This window comes from Scyliorhinus torazame, chromosome 27 (genome assembly GCF_047496885.1).
Source record: "Scyliorhinus torazame isolate Kashiwa2021f chromosome 27, sScyTor2.1, whole genome shotgun sequence".
NCBI lineage: Eukaryota > Metazoa > Chordata > Chondrichthyes > Carcharhiniformes > Scyliorhinidae > Scyliorhinus > Scyliorhinus torazame.
In genome coordinates, this window is record NC_092733.1 from 41973212 (window position 1) to 41994227 (window position 21016).

Here is a 21016-nt window from a genome sequence, read left to right on the forward strand (position 1 = left end):
TGCAAACCCCTGGACCCTAAGGGGCAATTTAGCATGGCCAATCCACCCAACCTGCGCACTGGACTGTGGGAGGAAACCGGAGCACCCAGAGGAAACCCACGCAGACTCCGCACAGCCAGTGACCCAGCAGGGAATCGAACTAGGGTCCCTGGCTTTGTGAGGCAGTTTTCTTATTGGACACTCCTGGCCATTTTGTGCTCCATCAATTAATTCTCAGCCTTTTTTTCTCACTGCCTCACGCCACCGAGGACCCAGGTTACTCCCCGGCCCCGGGTCACTGGCTGGGTGGAGTTTGCACATTCTCACCCTCAAACCCAAGGATGTGCAGTGTAGGTGGATTGACCACACTAAATTGCCCCTTGCAAAAAAAAAAAATGAAATGGGTACTTCAAATTTAAAGTCAAAACTGCAGGAGTGCAGTTTTCACCTTTCCAAAGGAGGGACAGAGCACAATTAAATCCTGGGGCGACACCGACAAAAGGGTTTGGAATCGCAATGCATTGACACCACACATGCATGCTTGAAATATTACAATGAACGTTACTGTCGCTTGTCATCATTGATTCCAGTTGAGCGAGTACAAGACTCAAAATGCCACCTAGCTTCTGAGGGGCAGTCCGTTCCCCACTAATGTCGGGGCTCAAGGAGGTTACAGAGATGGGGACGGTTGTCGGGGCTCGAGGAGGTGAGAGAGATGGGGACGGTTGTCGGGGCTCGAGGAGGTGAGAGAGATGGGAGGGTTGTCGGGGCTCGAGGAGGAGAGAGAGATGGGGACGGTTGTCGGGGCTCGAGGAGGTGAGAGAGATGGGGACGGTTGTCGGGGCTCGAGGAGGTGAGAGATGGGAGGGTTAGAACATAGAACGATACAGCGCAGTACAGGCCCTTCGGCCCACGATGTTGCACCAACATGGGAAGTCAAAAAACAAAAGCCATCTAACCTACACTATGCCATTATCATCCATATGCTTATCCAATAAACTTTTAAATGCCCTCAATGTTGGCGAGTTCACTACTGTAGCAGGTAGGGCATTCCACGGCCTCACCACTCTTTGCGTAAAGAACCTACCTCTGACCTCTGTCCTATATCTATTACCCCTCAGTTTAAAGCTATGTCCCCTCGTGCCAGCCATTTCCATCCGTGGGAGAAGGCTCTCACTGTCCACCCTATCTAACCCCCTGATCATTTTGTATGCCTCTATTAAGTCTCCTCTTAACCTTCTCTCCAACGAAAACAACCTCAAGTCCATCAGCCTTTCCTCATAAGATTTTCCCTCCATACCAGGCAACATCCTGGTAAATCTCCTCTGCACCCGCTCCAAAGCCTCCACGTCCTTCCAAAAATGCGGTGACCAGAACTGTACGCAATACTCCAAATGCGGCCGTACCAGAGTTTTGTACAGCTGCAACATGACCTCCTGACTCCGGAACTCAATCCCTCTACCAATAAAGGCCAACACTCCATAGGCCTTCTTCACAACCCTATCAACCTGGGTGGCAACTTTCAGGGATCTATGTACATGGACGCCTAGATCCCTCTGCTCATCCACACTTCCAAGAACTTTACCATTAGCCAAATATTCCGCATTCCTGTTATTCCTTCCAAAGTGAATCACCTCACACTTCTCTACATTAAACTCCATTTGCCACCTCTCAGCCCAGCTCTGCAGCTTATCCATGTCCCTCTGTAACCTGCTACATCCTTCCACACTGTCAACAACACCACCGACTTTAGTGTCGAATGCAAATTTACTCACCCACCCTTCTGCGCCTTCCTCGAGGTCATTGATAAAAATGACAAACAGCAACGGCCCCAGAACAGATCCTTGTGGTACGCCACTTGTAACTGAACTCCATTCTGAACATTTCCCATCAACCACCACCCTCTGTCTTCTTTCAGCTAGCCAATTTCTGATCCACATCTCTAAATCACCCTCAATCCCCAGCCTCCGTATTTTCTGCAATAGCCTACCGTGGGGAATCTTATCAAACGCTTTACTGAAATCCATATACACATCAACTGCTCTACCCTCGTCTACCTGTTCAGTCACCTTCTCAAAGAACTCGATAAGGTTTGTGAGGCATGACCTACCCTTCACAAAGCCATGCTGACTATCCCTAATCATATTATTCCTATCTAGAGATTATAAATCTTGTCTCTTATAATCCCCTCCAAGACTTTACCCACAACAGACGTGAGGCTCACCGGTCTATAGTTGCCGGGGTTGTCTCTACACCCCTTCTTGAACAAAGGGACCACATTTGCTATCCTCCAGTCCTCTGGCACTATTCCTGTAGCCAACGATGACATAAAAATCAAAGCCAAAGGCTCAGCAATCTCTTCACTGGCCTCCCAGAGAATCCTAGGATAAATCCCATCAAGCCCCAGGGACTTATCTAATTTCAGCCGGTCCAGAATTGCCAACACCTCTTCCCTTAGTACCTCAATGCCATCTATTCTAATAGCCTGGGTCTCAGCATTCTCCTCCACAACATTCTCTTTCTCCTGAGTGAATACTGACGAAAAATATTCATTTAGTATCTCGCCTATCTCTTCAGACTCCTCACACAACTTCCCATCCCCGTCCTTGACTGGCCCTACTCTTACCCTAGTCATTCGCTTATTCCTGACATACCTATAGAAAGCTTTTGGGTTTTCCTTGATCCTACCTGCCAAATACTTCTCATGTCCCCTCCTTGCTCGTCTTAGCTCTCTCTTTAGATCCTTCCTCGCTACCTTGTAACTATCAAGCGTCCCAACTGAAACTTCACACCTCAACTTCACATAGGCCTCCTTCTTCCTCTTAACAAGAGATTCCACTTCCTTGGTAAAACAGTTCCCTCGCTCTACGCCTTCCTCCCTGCCTGACCGGTACGTACTTATCAAGAACACGCAGTAGCTGTTCCTTGAACAAGCTCCACATATCCAGTGTGCCCAACACTTGCAGCCTACTTCTCCAACCTATTCCCCCCCCCAAGTCATGTCTAATGGCATCATAATTGCCCTTCCCCCAGCTATAACTCTTGCCCTGCGGGGTATACTTATCCCTTTCCATCATTAATGTAAACGTCACCGAATTGTGGTCACTGTCCCCAAAGTGCACACCTACCTCCAAATCCAACACCTGGCCTGGTTCATTACCCAAAACCAAATCCAACGTGGCCTCGCCTCTTGTTGGCCTGTCAACATATTGTTTCAGGAAACCCTCCTGCACACACTGTACAAAAAACGACCCATCTATTGTACTCGAACTATATCTTTTCCAGTCAATATTTGGAAAGTTAAAGTCTCCCATAATAACTACCCTGTTACTTTCACTCTTATCCAGAATCATCTTCGCCATCCTTTCCTCTACATCCCTAGAACGATTTGGAGGTCGATAGAAAACTCCCAACAGGGTGACCTCTCCTTTCCTGTTTCTAACCTCAGCCTCGGAAGAAGAGTCCCCATCTAGCATCCTCTCCGCCACCGTAATACTGTTTTTAACTAGCAGCGCCACACCTCCCCTCTTTTGCCTCCTTCTCTGAGCTTACTATAACACCTAAACCCCGGAACCTGCAACAACCATTCCTGTCCCTGCTCTATCCATGTCTCCGAAATGGCCACAACATCGAAGTCCCAGGTACCAACCCATGCTGCCAGTTCCCCTATCTTATTTTGTATACTCCTGGCATTGAAGTAGACACAATTCAAACCACCTACCTGAACACTGGCCCCCTCCTGCGAAGTCAATTCTGTGCTCCTGACCTCTATACTCTCAATCTCCCGTACCCTAAAACTACAATCCAGGTTCCCATGCCCCTGCTGCATTAGTTTAAACCCCCCCCAAAGAGCACTAACAAATCTCCCCCCCAGGATATTTGTGCCCCTCAGGTTCAGATGTAGACCATCCTGTCTGTAGAGGTCCCACCTTCCCCAGAAAGAGCCCCAGTTATCCAGAAATCTGAATCCCTCCCGCCTGCACCATCCCTGTAGCCACGTGTTTAATTGCTCTCTCTCCCTATTCCTCATCTCATTATCACGTAGCACGGGCAACAACCCAGAAATAACAACTCTGTTTGTTCTCATTCTGAGCTTCCATCCTAGCTCCCTGAAAGCCTGCCTGACATCCTTGTCCCCTTTCCTACCTATGTCGTTAGTGCCAATGTGGACCACGACTTGGGGCTGCTCCCCCTCCCCCTTAAGGACCCGGAAAACACGATCCGAGACATCACGTACCCTTGCACCTGGGAGGCAACATACCAAACGGGAGTCTCTCTCGCTCCCACAAAATCTCCTATCTGTGCCCCTGACTATCGAGTCCCCAATTACTAATGCTCTGCTCCTCTCCCCCCTTCCCTTCTGAGCAACAGGGACAGACTCCGTGCCAGAGGCCCGTACCCCGTTGCTTACCCCTGGTAAGTCCCCCCCCCCCCACACAAGTATCCAAAGCGGTATACTTGTTACTCAGGGGAACAACCGCAGGGGATCCCTGCACTGACTGCTTCTTCCCAGTCCCTCTTACAGTTACCCATCTCGAGGAGGTTAGAGAGATGAGGAGCGTTGTCGGGCTCGAGGAGGTTAGAGAGATGGGGAGGGTTGTCGGGGGTCAAGGAGGTTAGAGAGATGGGGAGGGTTGCAGGGAGGCTACATGGGTAGGGAGCCTCCCAGTCCAAGGGCAATTCAGTATGGACAGCAAATGCTGGCCAACCATCAGCACCCACACCCCACGAAAGAATAAATCACCCCCGAAGGATGTCTTGGTATCGGTTCCTTTGGTCCTCTGCAATGGGCTCCATCAGTTCCTTTAAACTACAACGTTGGCCAACTGTGTAACTACCCATACCGATTGCTTCGGCGTCTCTGGGAAGCGTTTGTACCCCAGTACTGACAGAATCCTTTAACCCTCCTGAAAATCTCAGAGTCGGAATTTCCCAATCCCGTTCAGATGCAAATTGTATCTCTCTGAATAGTTACTGGGTGGTGGTGACACAGTGATAGTGTCACTGGACGAGCAAACCAGAGAGCCTGGGGCCCAGGGTTCGAATCCCACCACGGCAATGCTGCTCCGCTCACAGTGAGGACGGCGTAACAGTCTGTGTACCCGTGGGGAGCTCTACTGAACAATCCCCAGCGGACGGACACCAGGGCCTGCACCGTTGCCCTGTGAGCCCCCAAACACATTGAGGAATCTGAACACAATTGGACTCTATATACAGCACCCCCGACCTGCACAGCCTCGACTGAACGGACAGCCCAGGCTGGTGGATATTTTAAAACAGATTTATTAACCAACAGATACCTTTAGTTAAAGACAGGTGGTAAAGAGCAATGTACAAACAACTTAAAACATATCCAATCTTGTATAAAAGCTTCATATTTCCTCCACACAAAATTTTTATCCATTGAAACAGTTTTAAAAAAAACATCTCAACAAAGGAATTTTAAAAGTAATCTTCCCCTCTTGTTGGTAGTCAGCACCCCGATGCCCATTTGAGTGACTGCAGTACGTTTCCATGGATGTTTGCAGCCTCACCCAGTGCTGCCTTATCGGCTTTGTTCAACTGCAAGACAAGAACAGGAACACGTTTATCATCAAACACCACTGAGCAGACAGAAAACTCATCATCCACTGAGACCCCCCTCCTGTGTGCATCCTCCGCCCCCCCACACCCAGCCACAGAGAGTCGGGAACACCGCCCAGTCCATCACACCAACCTGCCTCCCATCCATTGACTCCATCTACACCTCCCGCTGCCTGGGGAAAGCGGGCAGCATAATCAAAGATCCCTCCCACCCGACTTACTCATCTTCCAACTTCTTCCATCGAGCAGGAGATACAAAAGTCTGAGAACACGCATGAACAGACTCAAAAACAGCTTCTTCCCCACTGTCACCAGACTCCTAAACAACTATCTTATGGATTGAACTGATCTCTTCACACATCTTCACTACTGAGTAGCACTACACTCCTGTATGCTTCACTCGACACCTGTGATTGCGTATTTACATTGTGTTTGCCTGTTTTTTAATGTATAAAATGACCTGTCTGGACTGTACACAAAACAATACTTTCCACTGTGCCTCAGGTACAGCATCTACACCCTCCCCCCAATACAGGCCCAACTCCACCCGCCCACTCAATTAACATGTTTGACCAGATTTCAGAAAATAGCAAGATGCAATTCAGTAATAGCAAATACCTCTCTGGACGAATCAAACATTGAGATGAGTCTCTTACCCAGAACAAAGAAATGTACAGCACAGGAACAGGCCCTTCGGCCCTCCTAGCCCGTGCCGACATTGCTGCCCGACTAAACTACAATCTTCTACACTTCCTGGGTCCGTATCCCTCTATTCCCATCCTATTCATGTATTTGTCAAGATGCCCCTTAAATGTCACTATCGTCCCTGCTTCCACCACCTCCTCCGGTGGCGAGTTCCAGGCACCCACTACCCTCTGCGTAAAAAACTTGCCTCTTTCATCTACTCTAAACCTTGCCTCTCTCACCTTAAACCTATGCCCCCTAGTAATTGACCCCTCTACCCTGGGGAAAAGCCTCTGACTATCCACTCTGTCTATGCCCCTCATAATTTTGTAGACCTCTATCAGGTCGCCCCTCAACCTCCTTCGATCCAGTGAGAACAAACCGAGTTTATTCAACCGCTCCTCATAGCTAATGCCCTCCATACCAGACAACATTCTGGTAAATCTCTTCTGCACCCTCTCTAAAGCCTCCACATCCTTCTGGTACTGTGGCGACCAGAATTGAACACTATACTCCAAGTGTGGCCTAACTAAGGTTCTATACAGCTGCAACATGACTTGCCAATTCTTATACTCAATGCCCCGGCCAATGAAGACAAGCATGCCGTATGCCTTCTTGACTACCTTCTCCACCTGTGTTGCCCCTTTCAGTGACCTGTGGACCTGTACTCCTAGATCTCTGACTTTCAATACTCTTGAGGGTTCTACCATTCACTGTATATTCCCTACCTGCATTAGACCTTCCAAAATGCATTACCTCACATTTGTCCGGATTAAACTCCATCTGCCATCTCTCCGCCCAAGTCTCCAAACAATCTAAATCCTGCTGTATCCTCTGACAGTCCTCATCGCTATCCGCAATTCCACTAACCTTTGTGTCGTCTGCAAACTTACTAATCAGACCAGTTACATTTTCCTCCAAATCATTTATATATACTACAAACAGCAAAGGTCCCAGCACTGATCCCTGTGGAACACCACTGGTCACAGCCCTCCAATTAGAAAAGCATCCTTCCATTGCTACTCTCTGCCTTCTATGACCTAGCCAGTTCTGTAACCACCTTCCCTGCTCACCCCTGATCCCGTGAGACTTCACCTTTTGTACTAGTCTACCATGAGGGACCTTGTCAAAGGCCTTACTGAAGTCCATATAGACAACATCCACTGCCCTACCTGCATCAATCATCTTTGTGACCTCCTCGAAAAACTCGATCAAGTTAGTGAGACATGACCTCTCCTTCACAAAACCATGCTGCCTCTCACTAATACGTCCATTTGCTTCCAAATGGGAGTAGATCCTGTCTCGAAGAATTTTCTCCAGTAATTTCCCTACCACTGAAGTAAGGCTCACCGGCCTGTAGTTCCCTGGATTATCCTTGCTACCCTTCTTAAACAGGAACAACATTGGCTATTCTCCAGTCCTCCGGGACATCACCTGAAGACAGTGAGGATCCAAAGATTTCTGTCAAGGTCTCAGCAATTTCCTCTCCAGCCTCCTTCAGTATTCTGGGGTAGATCCCATCAGGCCCTATTATCTACCGTAATATTTTTTAAGACGCGCAACACCTCGTCTTTTTGGATCTCAATGTGACACAGCCTTCTCCAGGCTCAACATCTACCAATTCCTTCTCTTTGGTGAATACTAATGCAAAGTATTCAAAAACAAAGAACAAAGAAATGTACAGCACAGGAACAGGCCCTTCGGCCCTCCAAGCCCGTGCCGACCATACTGCCCGACTAAACTACAATCTTCTACACTTCCTGGGTCCGTATCCTTCTATTCCCATCCTATTCATATATTTGTCAAGATGCCCCTTAAATGTCCCTATCGTCCCTGCCTCCACTACCTCCTCCGGTAGTGAGTTCCAGGCACCCACTACCCTCTGCGTAAAAAACTTGCCTCGTACATCTACTCTAAACTTTGCCCCTCTCACCTTAAACCTATGCCCCCTAGTAATTGACCCCTCTACCCTGGGGAAAAGCCTCTGACTATCCACTCTGTCTATGCCCCTCATAATTTTGTATACCTCTATCAGGTCTCCCCTCAACCTCCTTCGTTCCAGTGAGAACAAACCGAGTTTATTCAATCGCTCCTCATAGCTAATGCCCTCCATACCAGGCAACATTCTGGTAAATCTCTTCTGCACCCTCTCTAAAGCCTCCACATCCTTCTGGTAGTGTGGCGACCAGAATTGAACACTATACTCCAAGTGTGGCCTAACTAAGGTTCTATACAGCTGCAACATGACTTGCCAATTCTTATACTCAATGCCCCGGCCAATGAAGGCAAGCATGCCGTATGCCTTCTTGACTACCTTCTCCACCTGTGTAGCCCCTTTCAGTGATCTGTGGACCTGTACTCCTAGATCTCTTTGACTTTCAATACTCTTGAGGGTTCTACCATTCACTGTATATTCCCTACCTGCATTAGCCCTTCCAAAATGCATTACCTCACATTTGTCCAGGTTAAACTCCATCTGCCATCTCTCCGCCCAAGTCTCCAGACAATCTAAATCCTGCTGTATCCTCAGACAGTCCTCATCGCTATCCGCAATTCCACCAACCTTTGTGTCGTCTGCAAACTTACTAATCAGACCAGTTACATTTTCCTCCAAATCATTTATATATACTACAAAGAGCAAAGGTCCCAGCACTGATCCCTGTGGAACACCACTGGTCACAGCCCTCCAATTAGAAAAGCATCCCTCCATTGCTACCCTCTGCCTTCTATGGCCTAGCCAGTTCTGTATCCACCTTGCCAGTTCACCCCTGATCCCGTGTGACTTCACCTTTTGTCTACCATGAGGGACCTTGTCAAAGGCCTTACTGAAGTCCATATAGACAACATCTACTGCCCTACCTGCATCAATCATCTTAGTGACCTCCTCGAAAAACTCTATCAAGTTAGTGAGACACGACCTCCCCTTCACAAAACCGTGCTGCCTCTCACTAATACGTCCATTTGCTTCCAAATGGGAGTAGATCCTGTCTCGAAGAATTCTCTCCAGTAATTTCCCTACCACTGAAGTAAGGCTCACCGGCCTGTAGTTCCCTGGATTATCCTTGCTACCCTTCTTAAACAGAGGAACAACATTGGCTATTCTCCAGTCCTCCGGGACATCCCCTGAAGACAGCGAGGATCCAAAGATTTCTGTCAAGGCCTCAGCAATTTCCTCTCCAGCCTCCTTCAGTATTCTGGGGTAGATCCCATCAGGCCCTGGGGACTTATCTACCTTAATATTTTTTAAGACACCCAACACCTCGTCTTTTTGGATCACAATGTGACCCAGGCTATCTACACCCCCTTCTCCAGACGGATTCATTTAGTACCTCGCCCATTTCCTCTGGCTCCACACATAGATTCCCTTGCCTATCCTTCAGTGGGCCAACCCTTTCCCTGGCTACCCTCTTGCTTTTTATGTACGTGTAAAAAGCCTTGGAAATTTCCTTAACCCTATTTGCCAATGACTTTTCGTGACCCCTTCTAGCCCTCCTGACTCCTTGCTTAAGTTCCTTCCTACTTTCCTTATATTCCACACCGGCTTCGTCTGTTCCCAGCCTTTTAGCCCTGACAAATGCCTCATTTTTCTTTTTGACGAGGCCTACAATATCTCTCGTTATCCAAGGTTCCCGAAAATTGCGTTATTTATCCTTCTTCCTCACAGGAACATGCCAGTCCTGAATTCCTTTCAACTGACACTTGAAAGCCTACCACATGTCAGATGTTGATTTGCCCTCAAACATCCGCCCCCAATCTAGGTTCTTCAGTTCCCGCCTAATATTGTTATAATTAGCCTTCCCCCAATTTAGCACATTCACCCTAGGACCACACTTATCCTTGTCCACCAGCACTTTAAAACTTACTGAATTGTGGTCACTGTTCCCGAAATGCTCTCCTACTGAAACTTCTACCACCTGGCCGGGCTCATTCCCCAATACCAGGTCCAGTACCGCCCCTTCCCTAGTTGGACTGTCCACATATTGTTTTAAGAAGCCCTCCTGGATGCTCCTTACAAACTCCGCCCCGTCTAAGCCCCTGGCACTAAGTGAGTCCCAGTCAATATTGGGGAAGTTGAAGTCTCCCATCACCACAACCCTGTTGTTTTTACTCTTTTCCAAAATCTGTCTACCTATCTGCTCCTCGATCTCCCGCTGGCTATTGGGAGGCCTGTAGTAAACCCCCAACATTGTGACTGCACCCTTCTTATTCCTGATCTCTACCCATATAGCCTCACTGCCCTGAGGTGTCCTCCCGCAATACAGCTGTGATATCCTCCCTAACCAGTAGCGCAACTCCGCCACCCCTTTTACATCCCCCTCTATCCCGCCTGAAACATCTAAATCCTGGAACGTTTAGCTGCCAATCCTGCCCTTCCCTCAACTAGGTCTCTGTAATGGCAACAACATCATAATTCCAAGTACTAATCCAAGCTCTAAGTTCATCTGCCTTACCCGTAATACTTGCATTAAAACATATGCACTTCAGGCCACCAGACCCGCTGTGTTCAGCAACTTCTCCCTGTCTGCTCTGCCTCAGAGCCCCACTGTCCCTATTCCCTAGTTCTCCCTCAATGCTCTCACCTTCTGACCTATTGCTCCCGTGCCCTGCCAATTCTTATACCCAATGCCCCGGCCAATGAAGGCAAGCATGCCGTATGCCTTCTTGACTACCTTCTCCACCTGTGTTTGCCCCTTTCAGTGACCTGTGGACCTGTACACCTAGATCTCTCTGACTTTCAATACTCTTGAGGGTTCTACCATTCACTGTATATTCCCTACCTGTATTAGACAAGATCAGACAAATCCCCATGACTACATCCTGGGTTTAGAGGCAGTTGCAGAAAGTTATTTGCTAAATTTCCCTGGATTCTTGAATATGCCAAAGGATTGGGAATTAACTCTACTATTGAAGAAAGTAAGGACGGGGAAAACAGGGAGTCACAGACATGACATCATTGAATTTACAGCGAAGGAGACCATTCGGCCCATCGAGTCTGTACTGGCCCTTGGAAAGAGCACCGTATCTAAGCCCACACCTCCACCCTATCCCTGTAACCCAGTAACCACACTAAGGGCAATTTATCATGGCCAATCCACCTAACCCGCACATCTTTGGACTGTGGGAGGAAACCGGAGCACCCGGAGGAAACCCACTCACACACGGGGAGAATGGGCAAACTCCACAGACAGTGACCCAGCGGGGAATCGAACCTGCGACCCTGATAAGACTATTAAAGGTGCAGGAACAGAAGTATGCCATTCGGCCCATCGAGTCTGTTGCACGAGACCACAACTGATGCGATAATCCTCAACTCCACTTTCCCGCCTTATCCCTATAACCCTCGATTCCCTCACCGATTACAAATCTGTCCCTCTCAGCCTTGAACATACTTAATGACCCAGCCTCTACAGCTCTCTGCGGTAAAGAATTCCACAGATTCACCACCCTCTGAGAAGGAATTCCTCCTGACTGACAAAGATGTCATGGACAAAAGGGAATGTAAATGGTGACGCTGATGGCACATTGAGATCAGAATGTGTTAATGACAGAACAGCGGTACGCAGCGGGTGAAAGGACAACTTGCAGCAGGGAAGAGATGGTCCCTAGTGAGGTGGGGAGATGAGACGATGGGGAGGGGAAATTGGATCTATGGAAGACATGAAAATAATTGGATAGAACTCAAAAAGGGGTGGAGGAGAGTTCACAGTGGGAAGTTGTTGAACTCAAGTCCGGGAGGCTGTCATGGGAAGATGAGGTGCTCTGTCCTGCCATTAACACATCCTGATCTCAATGTGGCACTATCAGCACCCTTCTCCATCATTAACATTCCCTTTGTCTTTCTGTCCATGAAATCTTTGTCAATCTCAACCTGGCCCTCTATCCAGCCCCACTGCTCCACCCCCTCCCCACAAATAACTCATCCTATTTCCACTTCTGTCCAGCTTTTAGACAAAGAGTCATCCAGACACCTGTTCTCTCTGCAGACACTGTCAGACCTGCTGAGGTTGTCCTGCATTTGCTGGTTCTGTTTCAGATTCCACATCTGCAGTAATTTTCTTTTATAAAAAGGGCCCCATACCGGAGGAAGGATGTGCTGGCCTTGGAAAGGGTCTAGAGGAGGTTCACAAGAATGATCCCTGGAATGAAGAACTTGTCGTATGAGGAATGTTTGAGGACTCTGGGTCTGTACTCGTTGGAGTTTAGAAGGATACTGCAAGGCCTGGATAGAATGGACGTGGAGAGGATGTTTCCACTTGCAGGAAAAAGTAGAAGCAGAGGACACCATCTCAGACTAAAGGGACGATCCTTTAAAACTGAGATGAGGAGGAATTTCTTCAGCCAGAGGATGGTGAATCTGTGGAACTGTTTGCCGCCAGAGATAGATAGGTTCTTCATTAATAAGGGGATCAGGGGTTACGGGGAGAAGGCAGGTGAATGGGAGTGAGAAAAGTATCAGCCATGATTGAATGGCGCAGCAGACTTGATGGGCCGAGTGGCCTTATTCTGCTCCTGTCTTATGATTATGGAAACATCTGGCTGAAGGAAGCTCTGATGCAGAATAGATTATAAAGCTGCACCCATCCATAGAATCCCTACAGTGCAGAGGCCATTTGGCCCATCGAGTCCGCAACAACCCGCTGAGAGAACACCCTACCTAGGCCCATTGAACCCTTTTGGACACTAAGGGGCAATTTGATCATGGCCAATCCACCTCACCATAGAACATAGAACATAGAACGATACAGCGCAGTACAGGCCCTTCGGCCCACGATGTTGCACCGAAACAAAAAGCCATCTAACTTACACCATCTTTGGGAGGAAACCCACGCAGACACGGGGAGAATGAACAAACTCCACACAGCCTCATCAAATTAATCCGGGTCCCTGGCGCTGTGATAACCACTGTGCCACACCCACTTCTCGGCAATCCATCTAGTACCATTCAATTATGCATCCTACCTTCTCCAGTACATAGAACATAGAACAATACAGCGCAGTACAGGCCCTTCGGCCCACGATGTTGCACCAAAACAAAAGCCATCTAACCTACACTATGCCATTATCATCCATATGTTTATCCAATACACTTTTAAATGCCCTCAATGTTGGCGAGTTCACTACTGTAGCAGGTAGGGCATTCCACGGCCTCACTACTCTTTGCGTAAAGAACCTACCTCTGACCTCTGTCCTATATCTATTACCCCTCAGTTTAAAGCTATGTCCCCTCGTGCCAGCCATTTCCATCCGCGGGAGAAGGCTCTCACGGTCCACCCTATCCAACCCCCTGATCATTTTGTATGCCTCTATTAAGTCTCCTCTTAACATTATTTAGATTTTGTCCAACAGTATGAGTGGTTAGCACTGCTGCCTCTCAGTGCCAGGGACCCGGGTTCAATTCTGGACTCGGGCGACTGTGCAGAGTTTCCACTTTTTCCCCGTGTGTGTGGGGGTTTCCTCCGGGTGCTCCGATTTCCACCCACAGTCCAAAGACGTGCAGGTTAGGTGGATTGGCCGTGATAAATTGCTCCTTAGTGTCCAGGTTAGGTGGGGTTACTGGGATAAGGCGAGGGGGGGTACTCATTCAGAGGGTGGTTGCAGACTCGATGGGCCGAATAGTCTCCCTCTGCACTGTCGGGACTCTATGGCTCTATTTTACTATCAGATATCAGGCCTTTTCCTACAGGAGATATCAGAGCCATTATCCCTCGTCCCCACCTCAACTACCTTCAAGTCCCGCCATCAATTCTCCACTGCCACCCCTCCCCCACAACCTCAACATCCATCCTCGGAAATTGTACAAATCTAATTCATCGTGAGAAAATCAAACGGTGGGAACATACTGTAAGTGGAAATGTCGATTTCATCCGGCAGTTCAGCGACATTGACTTCAAAGCGATCTTGCACGTCATTCAGAACTTTAGCATCGGTCTCATCTGACACAAAGGTGATAGCCAAACCCTTGGTACCAAACCTGCCGGCACGGGCAACCTGCAGGCCGAGGGTTACAGAAGGCAACATGTTGCATTTATTAAACTCAGCATAATTCAGGAGTGGGTTATAACAGGTGCAGAGCGACACCAACTAACAGCGCGAGTATCTAAACAGCAATGCTATGGAAACTTGGGAGAGCTACCAGAATATTGAAACCTCTGTAGACACCCCACACTCAATCTGCTCCCACTCCCCAAAAGTGGAGGGTTCTCTCACTTGGCTTGAAGATCTGCTGGAAGGTGCAGCTGTCAGGCGAGGACAGACCCGGGTTTGACCGAACGTCACGTGTCTCGGCTCAAGTCGAGCAGGACCCCCTCCACAAAACATTAACTTGCTCAGAGCTCCAGAGGAGTCATATTGGACTGAAAAGGTTCATTGCTTCCCTCTTCACAGAGCTTTCCAGCACTGTTTTTATTTCAGATCCCCTATACTTTGCTTTCACCTTTCTCTTGCTCTGCTCATCCTGTAGAGCTTATCCACCCAATTTCTGCTGGCGGCTCAGCTTTCTAACATTGGGGCTTTCTCATTTTCTCATGCATGAAGATTGGTCAGTAGGTGGGAGAAAGCTGTAGAAAAAGGTGGAGCTGTATGGAGTGGAACGCGAGTCTGTACACACTGTAATAAGTTCTAGGTGGCTATAACGCAGGAATAGTGATCACGGAAAGGCGATGCTCACCCTGTGCAGGTACGTGTCGGAGTCCTCGGGCATGTCATAGTTGAAAACGATATTCACGCGTTCAATATCCATACCTCGACCAAACAGGTTGGTCGCGACCAGGATACGCCTCTGAAAATCTTTAAACTGCTGGTAACGTGACAACCTGGCAGAGGAGGGGGGGGACAGGCAGAGAAAAAGAAGCCTCTTTAGAGCATGCTGGTCTAGCATATTCAGTGAAAACATCACCAAGAGCCCACATGGGGGGGAACGAGGCAGTTTTTCAACCCAGCTCCAGCGGTACAAACCTTTCTTCCTGCGCCATTCCTCGATGGATGGCGATTGCCGGGAAGTTCTGTTCCACGAGCAGCTGTGCTAATGCCACACAGCGCTGCACCGACTTGACAAAGATCACCACCTACAAGAGGGGGAAGGGACACCAGTGTTAAACCAGCACTTCGGGGGCAACTGAGAATTGTTGGGGAATGCTTTTTTCTCAGGCACAGAGTTCAAGGGTATTTCCAAAGGATTGCTGGAGGCAGAGGGTCTGCAGCAAGGTATTTACCTACACTGCATTTCTGTTCGATCCTCTGCTGCTCCGATAACTCTAGGGTCTGGCCAGAACATGGCTCCGGCCTCGCACGCTGGCTCACATACTGAGGGGACTGGCAGCAGACATAGCCATGGAGCTGGGCATCGTTGGCTTGGTTCTGTGAAACCCCAGCACACTGCCGGCCCGAGGCAAAGGTCCGCCCGCCAACAGCAGGGTGGAGAGCAAATCTGCTCTTTGCTTTGCATTTTCTTCACAGCCAAGGCAGCTATTTAAACTGGGGGGGGGTGCAGAAACTGGTGCTGCACAAGGATCAAGGCTGGGAGGACAGTTATTAATGATTTGGACCTGCGTCAAGTAGCTCAGTACCAGAATTCGCGGACACCACCAGGACCCGGTGCTTAAGTGGCAAATTAATGTTAAACTGATAACATACGGGATTGAAATGACGGCTTTAGGGGGAGCATACATCAACTACACCGCAGAAAGTAAAAAATCAAAAGGAATCTAGGGATGAACAAATCATTCAGAGCAGAATTACAGGCCAGGAAAACAATTGAAATGGCTAATAAAGCACCGGGGTTTGCTTCTAGAGGTAGAAAATACATAAGTTACATGAAATTTGTACAGAGTGTTGGACATGTCCACCCACGAGTACTGTGCAGTTCTGCACTCGGCTGTTAAAAAAGGACAAAACTCTCACGTATTGTTGTAAAACCCCCACCTGGTTCACTAATAGGGAAGGAAATCTGCCATCCTTACCCGGTCTGGACTACATGTGACTCCAGTCCCACAGCAATGTGGTTGGCTCTTAATTTCTCCTTCGAAATGGCTGAGCAAATCCCTCAGTTCAAGGGCAATTAGGGATGAGCAACAAGTGCTGGCCCAGCGACACCCACATCCGACAGAATGAAACTGGGATTGCCGAGCCCAATTGCTCAGAACGTGGAACATTACCACAGCAAGTGGATGAGGCAAGTACTTTCACAAGAAAAACACTCAACAGCAATCGAGAGATAGGTTAGGGTGGCACGGTAGCACAGTGGTTAGCACGGTCGCTTCACAGCTCCAGGGTCCCACGTTCTCCCCGTGTCGGCGTGGGTTTCCTCCGGGCGCTCCGGTTTCCTCCCACAAGTCCCGAAAGACATGCGGTTAGGTGAATTGGACATTCTGAATTCTCCCTCTGTGACCCGAACAGGTGCCGGAATGTGGCAACTAGGGGATTTTCACAGTAACTTCATTGTAGTGTTAATGTAAGCCTACTTGTGACAATAATAAAGATTAAGATTATTGAAAGGTTGAGATGAGGTGGGTGGAATGGAAAGTGACTCACAATGAGCATTGACATTAGTGCAGACCAGTTGGGTCAAATGTGCTGCATATTCTATGTAATAGGCTGGGAGGGTCACGGTTTTGAGCACCCAGCTGACCTCGATTCGATGCCTGCCCTGTTGGAATGAAGCGAGCTCAAAAAGCAAAGAGGGGGACGAGCTGTAAACCCAAACATTTAGTAATGATACACCAGCAACAGATTCGTCACAATTTCTGAATGATGAGACGTGTAGGGACTGTGCAGGAACTATGCAGGAGCAGAGACGTGTAGCGACTGTGCAGGAGTAGAGACGTGTAGGGACTGTGCAGGAACTGCGTAGGAGCAGAGATGTGTAGGAACTATGCAGGAGCAGAGACGTGTAGGAACTATGCAGGAGCAGAGACGTGTAGGGACTGTGCAGGAACTGCGTAGGAGCAGAGATGTGTAGGAACTATGCAGGAGCAGAGACGTGTAGGAACTATGCAGGAGCAGAGACGTGTAGGGACTGTGCAGGAGTAGAGACGTGTAGGGACTGTGCAGGAACTATGCAGGAGCAGAGATGTGTAGGGACTGTGCAGGAATTGAGACGTGTGGGGACTGTGCAGGAATTGCGCAGGAGCAGAGACGTGTAGGGACTGTGTAGGAACTGCGCAGGAGCAGAGACGTGTAGGGACTGTGCAGGAACTGCACAGGAGCAGAGACGTGTAGGGACTGTGCAGGAACTATGCAGGAGCAGAGACGTGTAGGGACTGTGCAGGAACGGTGTAGGAGCAGAGACGTGGAGGGACTGTGCAGGAATTGCGCAGGAGCAGAGACGTGTAGGGACTGTGCAGGAACTGCGCAGGAGCAGAGACGTGTAGGGACTGTGCAGGAACTGTGCAGGAGCAGAGACGTGTAGGGACTGTGCAGGAATTGTGCAGGAGCAGAGACGTGTAGGGACTGTGCAAGAACTGCGCAGGAGCAGAGACGTGTAGGGACTGTGCAGGAACTATGCAGGAGCAGAGACGTGTAGGGACTGTGCAGGAGCAGAGACGTGTAGGGACTGTGCAGGAGCAGAGACGTGTAGGGACTGTGCAGGAACTATGCAGGAGCAGAGACGTGTAGGGACTGTGCAGGAGCAGAGACGTGTAGGGACTGTGCAGGAGCAGAGACGTGTAGGGACTGTGCAGGAACTGCGCAGGAGCAGAGACGTGTAGGGACTGTGCAGGAACTGAGACGTGCAGGAACTGCGCAGGAGCAGAGACGTGTAGGGACTGTGCAGGAACAGAGACGTGTAGGGACTGTGCAGGAGCAGAGACGTGTAGGGACTGTGCAGGAACTGTGCAGGAGCAGAGACGTCTAGGGACTGTGCAGGAGCAGAGACGTGTAGGGACTGTGCAGGAACTGAGACGTGTAGGGACTGTGCAGGAACTGCGCAGGAGCAGAGACTCGTAGGGACTGTGCAGGAACTGCGCAGGAGCAGAGACTTGTAGGGACTGTGCAGGAGCAGAGACGTGTAGGGACTGTGCAGGAACTGAGGCGTGTAGGGACTGTGCAGGAACTGCGCAGGAGCAGAGACATGTAGGAACTGTGCAGGAACTGCGCAGGAGCAGAGACGTGTAGGGACTGTGCAGGAACTGAGACGTGAAGGGACTGTGCAGGAACTGCGTAGGAGCAGAGACATGTAGGGACTGTGCAGGAGCAGAGACGTGTAGGGACTGTGCAGGAGCAGAGACGTGTAGGGACTGTGCAGGGACGGAGACGTGTAGGGACTGTGCAGGAACGGAGACGTGTAGGGACTGTGCAGGAGCGGAGACGTGTAGGGACTGTGCAGGAGCGGAGACGTGTAGGGACTGTGCAGGAACGGAGACGTGTAGGGACTGTGCAGGAACGGAGACGTGTAGGGACTGTGCAGGAACGGAGACGTGTAGGGACTGTGCAGGAACGGAGACGTGTAGGGACTGTGCAGGAACGGAGACGTGTAGGGACTGTGCAGGAACAGAGACGTGTAGGGACTGTGCAGGAGCAGAGACGTGTAGGGACTGTGCAGGAGCAGAGACGTGTAGGGACTGTGCAGGAACTGTGCAGGAGCAGAGACGTCTAGGGACTGTGCAGGAGCAGAGACGTGTAGGGACTGTGCAGGAACTGAGACGTGTAGGGACTGTGCAGGAACTGCGCAGGAGCAGAGACTCGTAGGGACTGTGCAGGAACTGCGCAGGAGCAGAGACTTGTAGGGACTGTGCAGGAGCAGAGACGTGTAGGGACTGTGCAGGAACTGAGACGTGTAGGGACTGTGCAGGAACTGCGCAGGAGCAGAGACATGTAGGAACTGTGCAGGAACTGCGCAGGAGCAGAGACGTGTAGGGACTGTGCAGGAACTGAGACGTGAAGGGTCTGTGCAGGAACTGCGTAGGAGCAGAGACATGTAGGGACTGTGCAGGAGCAGAGACGTGTAGGGACTGTGCAGGAGCAGAGACGTGTAGGGACTGTGCAGGAGCGGAGACGTGTAGGGACTGTGCAGGAACGGAGACGTGTAGGGACTGTGCAGGAACGGAGACGTGTAGGGACTGTGCAGGAACGGAGACGTGTAGGGACTGTGCAGGAACGGAGACGTGTAGGGACTGCGTAGGAGCGGAGACGTGTAGGGACTGTGCAGGAGCGGAGACGTGTAGGGACTGTGCAGGAGCGGAGACGTGTAGGGACTGTGCAGGAACGGAGACGTGTAGGGACTGTGCAGGAACGGAGACGTGTAGGGACTGTGCAGGAACGGAGACGTGTAGGGACTGTGCAGGAACGGAGACGTGTAGGGACTGTGCAGGAACGGAGACGTGTAGGGACTGTGCAGGAACGGAGACGTGTAGGGACTGTGCAGGAACGGAGACGTGTAGGGACTGTGCAGGAACGGAGACGTGTAGGGACTGTGCAGGAACGGAGACGTGTAGGGACTGTGCAGGAACGGAGACGTGTAGGGACTGTGCAGGAACGGAGACGTGTAGGGACTGTGCAGGAACGGAGACGTGTAGGGACTGTGCAGGAACGGAGACGTGTAGGGACTGTGCAGGAACGGAGACGTGTCGGGACTGTGCAGGAACGGAGACGTGTAGGGACTGTGCAGGAACGGAGACGTGTAGGGACTGTGCAGGAACGGAGACGTGTAGGGACTGTGCAGGAACGGAGACGTGTAGGGACTGTGCAGGAACGGAGACGTGTAGGGACTGTGCAGGAACGGAGACGTGTAGGGACTGTGCAGGAACGGAGACGTGTAGGGACTGTGCAGGAACGGAGACGTGTAGGGACTGTGCAGGAACGGAGACGTGTAGGGACTGTGCAGGAGCAGAGACGTGTAGGGACTGTGCAGGAGCAGAGACGTGTAGGGACTGTGCAGGAACGGAGACGTGTAGGGACTGTGCAGGAACGGAGACGTGTAGGGACTGTGCAGGAACGGAGACGTGTAGGGACTGTGCAGGAACGGAGACGTGTAGGGACTGTGCAGGAACGGAGACGTGTCGGGACTGTGCAGGAACGGAGATGTGTAGGGACTGTGCAGGAACGGAGATGTGTAGGGACTGTGCAGGAACGGAGATGTGTAGGGATCCAGTTACAGAAACCGACCGGACAAAGAATAATTTGAACCAAATAAAATCGTCTTTGGATGTTGGTCGTATCTCAAGAGGGCTGGAATACAAAGGATTATACGGTTATATAGAATGTTGGTGAGACCACATTTGGAATACTGTGCCCCATTCTGGTCATCGCATTACCAGAAGGACGTGGAGGCTTTGGACAGAGCACAGAAAAGGTTTCCCAGGATGTTGCCGGGTATTAGCTATGAGGAGAGACTGAATAAACTGAGATTATTCTCACTAGAGAGACGGAGGCTGAGGGGCGACCTGATAGAAGTTTATAAAATTATGAGGGGTATAGATAGGGTGAAAGGTTGGAGGCTTTTTCCCAGGGCGGAAATGACAATTACAAGGGGGCACAGGTTCAAGGTGATGGGGGAAAGGTTCAGTGGAGATGTGCGGGGGAAGTTTCTTTTACACAGAGGGTGTTGGTGGCCTGGAATGCACGGCCCAGTGAGGGGGTTGAGGCAGATACATTAGCCACCTTTAAGACTTAACTGGACAGACGGGGTACAGAAGGACACAGGCGGTTGGTCCAGATAGGATCACGTGATCGGCGCAGGCTTGGCGGGCAAAAAGGGCCTGTTCCTGTGCTGTTCTTTGATTGGCTGCAGCTTCACAAGAGCTTGTTAGACGCCACCTGGAGAGCTTCACTCACG

At 50.0% G+C, this 21016-nt stretch overlaps 1 protein-coding gene across 1 annotated transcript in view; it reads right to left on the reverse strand.

Moving 5' to 3' along the window:
- Positions 1 to 5244: 5244 nt before the first annotated feature.
- The window catches only part of LOC140403369 (spliceosome RNA helicase DDX39B-like), a 48963-nt gene continuing 33191 nt past the window's right edge, over positions 5245 to 21016 (reverse strand). The window contains exons 8-11 of the mRNA XM_072491283.1: positions 15202 to 15311; positions 14915 to 15059; positions 14088 to 14235; positions 5245 to 5541 (exon numbers count right to left, since the gene is read on the reverse strand). Of these exons, the coding sequence (XP_072347384.1) occupies positions 5525 to 5541; positions 14088 to 14235; positions 14915 to 15059; positions 15202 to 15311 (420 nt within the window). The 3' untranslated portion in view covers positions 5245 to 5524. The remainder of the gene's footprint in view (positions 5542 to 14087; positions 14236 to 14914; positions 15060 to 15201; positions 15312 to 21016) is intronic.